This window comes from Cynara cardunculus, assembly GCF_001531365.2.
Source record: "Cynara cardunculus var. scolymus isolate 2C chromosome LG 6, CcrdV1, whole genome shotgun sequence".
In the NCBI taxonomy this organism is placed as follows: domain Eukaryota; kingdom Viridiplantae; phylum Streptophyta; class Magnoliopsida; order Asterales; family Asteraceae; genus Cynara; species Cynara cardunculus.
In genome coordinates, this window is record NC_037533.1 from 19,139,998 (window position 1) to 19,149,246 (window position 9,249).

Here is a 9,249-nt window from a genome sequence, read left to right on the forward strand (position 1 = left end):
TACCGGGTAAGACTCTCCATCATTCTCATCGTTTTTACCCGGTAAGATTCTTGACCCTTCTCATGTTCATCCGATAAGGAAATTTATCCGGTAAGCACTTACCAAGTAAGTGTTTAGTAAACGGCCCCTTAGTCTTCTTGTTTGAACATTCCACTATGAGCGTCTATGTAATCGAACGTATAAAAAAAACACATAGAACGGACTATCATAACTAAATCCGCATGAGCTTTCACGACTTTGGTTGCGGATACAAAAATCAAGGTGTATATAAAACCGAACTCATAAAAAGACACATAAAGCACTTTTTTTCGTTAACCGTGAATGTGCGGGCCAGCTTGCACGTACCTTAATTAATCTCAGTGGCCTTGAAGAACAACCAAGAAAATCCCCAATGGTTTTCTGCGAGCAATCAAAGTGTAGATATCTGAGCGTATCTGCAATCGAACTTATAACATACCATTCAAGCTAAAACCTATATGGATCGCGAGCTTGGAAGTAGATATAGATATCGAGCGTGTTTATAATCAAACTCGTAAAAAACACGATTCTTGATAAACTCTATATCGGGTTTTTCGGTTTGAATGCACGTAGAGATATCCGAGTGTATTTACAATTAAAAAACACGTAAAACGTAACGTCTTTTAACTAACCATGGACAGGCTTCGGTAAGTTCGAATGTAGATACAAACAGACATCGTTTGAAGTAAAACAGAGAAGTGACAAGTAATGTTGATTTGGATGTCATTCGACCTTCCAAGCATAAAGAAAGAGGCAAAACTCATAGAACCCATTTGGGTTAAACCCTTCCGACGAACCACAACCCCCTGCCGCCAACGACGATGGTGTCGACGTTGGCGGCACCACCACCGGAGCCGTTGAATTGATTATAAACAATGCATGCCTTAAACCAGGACTAAAAAGCCAATCATGAACATCCCAATAAACTTCAATCTTCACTTTCTTGAAGTTAATGGATTCATTACCTCTAAATTTCCATTGAAGATGCTTCACATGAACCATTAAATGCCCATCGATTCTTATCTCCATCTCGGAATCCGCCCCGTGTTCGGTGTTCGTGTTCTTCGACTCAATCGATATCTCGTGAAACCGACCCGTTTCGTGAAACTTGATTCTCGTTACAAACTTCTTTTTCCCGAAAACATGTTCTTTTCTCGATACCAAAATCGGATCGATCAAAGCCGGCCTGCAACCGGTTTTTCTATAAGCATCTTTCTTCAAATCCCCGAGTAAGAGAACCACTTCTTCGTCGCAAACGACCGCCACGTAATACTCCGAGCTCGGCTCCGTTTCCCCGTGAAACTTGGCCGCTTTCAGGTCCCAGAAAACATCGATCGCCTTACCATCCGACACAAACCTCTTGGAGCCTTGTTTCCGCCAGAAATACCACGGTTTCAGCTCGACCTTGCACGTGGTCTCGGCGTGCGGTCGGTCGACCGACACCGATAGCCCGTGAAGCAACATGTTCTTGCACCAAGTGACGGTGATCAACCAACACTGATCGGCGACTCGGGTCTTGTAAACCGACATGAAAACGCTCTGACCGGACCGCGTGACCGCGGTCCCGTCATCGATGGCGGGTTTGCCGGGAGGGTGTTGCATAATCTTGAAGCTTTTGTGATGGTCTCCAATGGCGGTTGGCAATAAGAAACAGAGGAGTTATGGAGAGGATGGTAATGCCAGAGAGGTTTCTTGGAAGCACTAATGGAATTCAAGCAATTTTAAAATGGTTTTAAACAGGCAGGTAGATGGATGGTAGATGATTGAAATCCAACCAACAAAACCATTTTTTTATGGGGAAAATTTATATTAAAATGTAATAAAAATTTTATTTAAATAAAAATGGTTGCAGAATGATTTCTGAAAAAATATAATCAGTTAAAGAAATTTGAATGTAACGTTATTAGGTCTGACCAAGTATTTGGTTGACATGAATTAAACGTATTTTGTCTAATAAATTGGAATCTGTCTGTTTGATTTGCAATGGAAGAAACAAATTTATTATATTTTTTTTATTTAAATTATATTGTTATAAACATTGAAATAAAACTTTTAAAAGTAAAATTATTTCCAATTTTAAGAAAATTTGACAAACCCACTTGGATTATGATAAATATTAATTTACAACTACAAGGGCGGTATCTGATTGGTTTGAGTTTGGGTTTCAAAAATTAAAAGTGTCTCGAGGTCCTAAGTTCAAATCCAATGAGAAAAAGAAATTCTCTTGTGGCTACGGAGGTTCGAATGCAGTGACTTCAGGCTATCTGCAAAGCAGATGATCGCCCTGTGATTAGTCGGCTTGCATAGCGGGTTAGATATCGAGGTTAGTAAAACAAATCAATTTACTATAATTAGGTAAATTTTTATTCGAATTATATAATTTAAATAAATTATTACATACGTTTAAATTGATTTTTTTTATTTATGTTATATTTTGAACAAAAGATAATACAATTTTTTTATTAACCTGGATATTTAACCCGCTATGCAAGCCGACTAATCCTATGGCGACCGTCTGCTTTACAGATAACTCGGAGTCATCGCATTTGAACCTCCGTGGCCACAAGGGGATTTTTATTCCTCCTTGGATTTGAACCTAGGACCTCCTGGTACTTTTGATCTTTGGAGCCAAACTTAAACCAATCAGACACCACCCTTGTAGTTGAATAAATATTTTTAATTAATCTAGATATCTAACTCGTTATGCAAACCGACTAATCGATTGTGGTTACAAATTTGATGGGTTCAATGAAAGAGACCTTGGAAGCATGACAAGATCACATGAGTTGAAGGTCAAACAAAACACCGACTCGTGACCAGTCACAAAAGAATAATGTTATGTTTTCTTTTAATTATTTTTAATATTTTATAATATAATTAAAAAAATTTATTTTATTTTATTTTTATATATAAAACAGATAGAAAATGATTAGAGTAAATTACAAATTTAGTTCTCGTGGTTTGTTAAAATAACAGTTTATGTTGTTACAAAATTGAAGTTATAAGATTATTATTATTATTGTGTCTTGTAAAAGTAGCGTACTTTAACTTGATTCTTATTTTTTGTTACGTATTTGCAAAACTTCTATTTTGGTACCTAAAATGTAAAGTTTTAAACATTAATGTATCATGGTAAGCGGTTGAAACATTAACCGATTATCATGTTGATGTGGTATCCAACTCAGTATTATTTGTTGACGTGGCTAGTGACATGGATTTTTTTTATCTAAAATTAGTCTTCAACCGGTACTTAAATGTTTAAAACTTTACATTTTATGTACCAAAATGGAAATTCTGAAATTATGTTACCCAAAATAAGAATCAAGCTAAAGTACGTTACTTTTTCATGCAATTTGTTTTTTTGTAAAAACGTTTAGATTTAGTATTTCTTTAATGGTTATTAAAAGATTCCGTTAAATGTATGACATTTTCGTCTTATAATCGTCCGATACACCCGTTTATTCCGGTAGCGTAAATGGTACGCTACAAGAACATAGAGAAAATTCCAGAAAAAAAAATCACTGAAATTTTCAATTTTGAGTGATTAAACCGTTAAACTTTGTAAAATCGATTAAAGAAATGATTTGATCAGAAAATTTTACCAATAATCAGTATACCCAATTGACTTTTCTATTTTCAAGTGATTAAGTACCTGAACTGTTTTTTCAATCTATAATCGTTTACCACACGAGTGGTGCCTGATTGGTTTGAGCTTGACTCCAAAGTTCAAAAATACCTGGAGGTCCCAGATTCAAATCCAAGAAGGAATAAAAAATCCCCTTGTGGCCACGGAGGTTCAAATGCAGTGGCTCCGGACTATCTGCAAAGCAGGTGGTCGTCCTGGGATTAGTCGTCTTGCATAACGGGTTGAATATCCATATTAATAAAAAAATTGTTTAAATACTTCATTTCGACCAAAAAAAGGTTACATGTATCAGACTTTATTGGTAATGACACAACTTTTGTATGTATCTGTTTATATTTTTTGGCACAACTTTTGTATGCATCTGTTTATACTTTTGGGCACAGCTTCAGTATGCATTTATTTATACTTTTGGGCACAACTTTTTGTATGTTTTTTAATAACTAATTCATATAGTATAGTTTTGTTTAATTGGTTCATTGTATTTTGATGTTGATACATTGAAAGAAAAATTGTACCTTTTTTTTTTCGTTTGTAAATGTCAGCATTTATTCCTTTATAAAAAATTAACTGCTCACAGTATAAATGTGTGTTGCAGTTTTTTGGATATTATCATTATTTTACCATATTAACAGATATTATAGGTCATAAACTGATATTATTTCACATAAAAAAAATTAACCAACCTTTTTAAATAGGGGAGGGACCAAAATGGAAAGAAAATGACAATTACGATGACGAAATTGTAATTAGTTTAAAAGAATGACCAAACTTGATAGTGAATAACATTCCACAAGAACCAAAAACGTAAACATGTGTATATATAGCCAAATGTATATATAAACATGTGTATATATAGCCAAATGTATATACACACACATAAACATGTGTATATATAGCCAAATGTATTTTGAAAAGTAAAGAAGTGATCATAACACTTTATACGATAAGATTGGATTTGACTAGTCAATGATTACGTCTTTGGCTGATCAAAACTGTAGCTATATGAAAAATAAAGAGAATTGTTTTGTAACTTTTACAAATAGACAGCAAACGAGTTCATATATGAACATATAATTAATATGTGTATCACATGGATTCACATATGAACCCTGTTTTTCGTCTATTTATAAAAGTTATAAAACTACCCCTCTATCTTTTACATACCCATGTGAGGAATTATTCGATGCTTCACAACCAAAATCGTTAATGTTGACCAAATAAAGGGTTATAATCACTTATTTATTTCTCAAATATTTACCATTTCTCAAATAATATATATATATATATATATATATATATATATGAGTCTAATCAAATGAGAACTAATTAGTTTGTGGCAACTGTAAGGTCCAGTCTCAACTACAAATCAATAGATAAATTTTAAATTTATAATTTTAATAATTTTGAATTAAAAATTTTAATGCAAGAACATTTTAGGTATTTTCTCTCCTCTCTCCGTCCCCCAGCCTCTAGTGATACCACAGTGGTATCACAATGCATTTTATATATGTTTGGATATCACACTAAGGTCGTTTATGTGGTCAATCGAAGATGTAACAAAGTGTTATCACAATGCATCTTATATGTGCTTGAGTATCACACTGTGTCTTTTGTTTAACAGAATCAATATTTTTAGATATCATAGCGGTATCACCGGAGGACGGGGGATGGAGAGAGAAGAGAAAATACATAAAATGTTCTTGCATTAAAATTTTAATTCAAGTTTACCAAAATTATAAATTTTCTAATTTATCTATTGATTTGTGGTTGAAATTGTATCTCACAGTTATCACAAATTAATCAGTTCTTTCTTAAATGAGCCGATATATATATGAATTAATTAATTTTTTATTAAAATATGAGGTGGGGGATGTTGGTCCAAGTCGTGTGAGTCATCTTCGGTCCTTGGGTTCAACAATCCGAATGCCCAATCGTTGGATCCATCAAACATATCTTTTAAGATCACAACTTTAATTATAAATCAATTACATTATATTATATATATATATATATATATATATTAGTTAAATTATATGGTTTTAGTTTAAATTTTTCTGATTGAAAAATTGGTATAATCGTCATTTTGGTAGCAGAGATTCATAAAATGAAACATATACTGTTCATAAAACATGATTTTTATAAATATGTATTTTACTTTATCAAATCCAAACATAATGTTCATATATGTTATTTCACCACAGGAAATCAAACAACATTTTCATCTATAATTTATTTCATCTTATGAAATCAAACACAATTTTCGTCTATATGTTATTTCACCTCATGAAATCAATCAAAATTTTCGTCTATATGTTATTTCACTCCATGAAATCAACACACAGTTTTGGAATGCACGACAACGGCGATGTAAGATTTATGTTGTTGAAGAAGCTCTAAATCGATCATTAGGTTACACGACCATCTCGAGCCGCTTTGGATTTGTTTTTTCTTCACGGTCGAACACAAAAATGTCATTTCAACTGGATTTGGATCTGGATATGGATATGGATCTGGTTTCCAGTTCAAGAATGAAAAAGGGAAGGATAAAGTGACATTCCATTTGAGGCTGTAGGAGAAAGAAGACACGGTGCTGGATTGGATGTTAAATGACTTGAATGCCCCTTTCAGCTTGTCATTTATCCAATAATTAGTTCAAATTTTAAAATTTTCACAAAAATGCCAACGCCTTTCGTAGCCGTAGATTAATGCAATTAATGATTGTGATCGGTTCTCGAGATTCTCAACCTTTTTGTGGTTCTCATTTAAGAATCGTCCTATACACACACACACACATATATATATATATATATATGTGTGTGTGTGTGTGTGTTTTAAAGAACCTATTTTAAAAAACTTGATTTTTTTTAAAAAAAGTTATTATGTTTTTAATGCAATTAAGATAATATATTATGTTTATGACAAGTAGAGATGCATAAAAGAGCTCGGACCAACTCAGAAAAAGCCCTAGTATAGGCCTAGGCCTGGCCTTAAAACTCGTTCCAACCAACTTTTTTCAAAGTCGATTTAAAGTCTGCCCTGAAAAAGCACAAAAAATATGGTTAAGTCCGAAAAGGCCAATCTGAGAAGGCATGATTTGGCCCTCTTTCGTTCCCAAAACTCGTTATGGGCCCAAAAACATGGGCTTTGTTTGGTTACTGAAAACGGGCTTTGAAGGACTGAGCTGAGGGTAGCGTCCAAAATGTTGGTTTTGGTTGCTAAAATATAAGTCCAGAAAAATGATCATACAAAGAATACTACTTATCGTTTCAAGGCGAGCTCTCTCTATCGTTAAGACAATTTCGCCCCCATTAGTATATTGTTCAAGTTTCTTGGCGAATCACTTTGCAAGATACAATAAAGAAACGTATGTAGTTCGATTATCAACGATACACAGTTGGTGATAGTCGCAGTGGATTAACAAGTTTACAAAGATTTCAAGAAACCAAAATCGTATTTTTGTAGCAACTCAACCTAAGATAACATAATATAATCACTATTTGACATCTGTGACACTTGTCACATTTGGCGCCGCTTTGAACCGTTGCAAATGTTCAAATAATCAGTATTTATGCCACATCGTTGCCAGTCTATGATATGAACCGTCGCAGTTGTCCCAGACAACCTTGTTATAATATTAAAAGAAGAACAGTGTTTTGGAACAATTTTCTCATTATCGTTGCCAAAAGGGAATTACAGTATTTATAATAAAGGAATCAATTACTACTGGAGTTAATGGTTGAACGAAGGTCACTGTCTCATCCTAAGCCCAAGAATAATTGTACTTCTTGACCAAGAAACTTAATTAAAAAAACACAGTAAATTCAGATTCAGGTTCGTATCATTCAGCCTAAATAAATTTCTTTCAGTGTGACTAATTTTTTAATCTAAACACATCAAATCACAAATGACAGCTTATTTTATTTACTTTTTATGGGGCAAATTGCATGAAAAATTAACGTATTTTAACTTGATTTCTATTTTAGGTAACGTATTTTCAAAACTTCCATTATGGTACCTAAGATGTAAAGTTTTAAACATTTAAGTACCCAAGTAACCGGTTGAAGCATTAACCGGTTACCATGTTGATGTGGCGAATGATGTGGTATATCCAACTCAGTATTATTTGGTGACGTGGTTAGTGACATGAATTTTTTTTTAATCTAAAATTAGTTCTCAACCGGTTACTCGGGTACTTAAATGTTTAAAACTTTACATTTTAGGTACCAAAATGAAAGTTTTGAAAGTACGTTACCCAAAATAAGAATCAAGTTAAAGTACGTTTACTTTTCCATACAATTTACCCTTTTCTATAAGAAAAAGAAAAAAATAGGCAAAAAAATGACTAAAATAACCCTTGATTTAATTAAGTTAACAGGTTTATCTTAATTGTATTAGTCAAAGAGACCATGACCATAACAAATTGAATACCACAGAAAAACCAAATTCATAAATTAACATACTACAGGGACCCTAAACAAAAAAACATGAAAATACAGGGACCAAATCTATAATTCACTATTTTAAAGAATTTTACAACATCAAAAAGTATGAGCATTTTGCATCCCTAATTAAATACTACTACTTTTTGGTCACAAAGAATTGAACAAAAGTCCCACAGAAATTTTAGTCTTATGTTGATTTGAATTTGTCCTTCTAAAAACAATGACCTGCCCATCTTTTCCTCTTAAAATTGTATGAAAAAATAATGTACTTTAACTTTTATTTTAGTATATAAGATGTAAAGTTTTAAATGTTTAAGTACCCGGATAACCGGTTGAAGCATTAACATGTTACCATGTTGATGTGACGAATGATGAGATGAAATTGAGTTGAATAACAAATAATACTGAGTTGGATACCACATCACTCGCTACATCAATCCGGGTAACCGGTTGAAGCATTAACATATTACCTGATTATTGTGTTATATTTTTGTTATTATGAACTGATTTTCAACATCATATCTTGGTGTTCTTACTTAAAACCTCTTTGTTAGTGGGGATTCATGTAGTACTCAACGATGCTAGAACCCAACAACCCAAAAAAGTACGATATTTGACAACCACAACACAGTGAATGCTGATGGATTGGATCTGTCTATGGCATGAGTTAACACGTACACGAAAGAAGGTATTGTTCTACCTTTACCATGTTGCACTACGAGCGAGATTGATTAGTGTAGCGAATCTTACCCGGTTAATTGGGTTCACATACAACGTTTATGTAGTAACATGAGCATATCATACCATACAATTGAACTAGTACAACGAACTTATCATATTTATTGCAAAGTGTGTAACGTTTTTTTATAACAATTATGTTTGCTACCAAAAGGGTCTTTGTACTAGCGGTATCGTAGTCTCTGGCCTCCTAGACGATCAGGGGTTCAAACCTCACCAAATGTGAGAAAGGTGTGAAACATTTGTTGCATTTGTTGTGTATAAATATTATATACTGCAAAAAAAAATATGTCTGCTTTTGTGCATCTAAAACCTATGTTATTATCATAAACAAATTTGATTGATACATTATATTCTTAAGATTAATATTATATATGTATATATAATTAAACTGAAATTCTATTA

At 33.1% G+C, this 9,249-nt stretch overlaps 1 protein-coding gene across 1 annotated transcript; it reads right to left on the reverse strand.

Annotated features, from left to right (window-relative positions):
* Positions 1 to 619: 619 nt before the first annotated feature.
* LOC112514877 lies at positions 620 to 1,689 on the reverse strand. Its single transcript, XM_025121507.1, has one exon. The coding sequence runs from the start codon at positions 1,618 to 1,620 to the stop codon at positions 742 to 744; it is 879 nt and encodes a 292-aa protein (XP_024977275.1). The 5' UTR covers positions 1,621 to 1,689; the 3' UTR covers positions 620 to 741.
* Between the last annotated feature and the right edge of the window lie 7,560 nt (positions 1,690 to 9,249).

What these genes read in the sequence shown, in the direction of transcription:
- LOC112514877 (XM_025121507.1), bottom strand. Translation starts at nt 1,620, where the DNA reads ATGCAACACCCTCCCGGCAAACCCGCCATCGATGACGGGACCGCGGTC.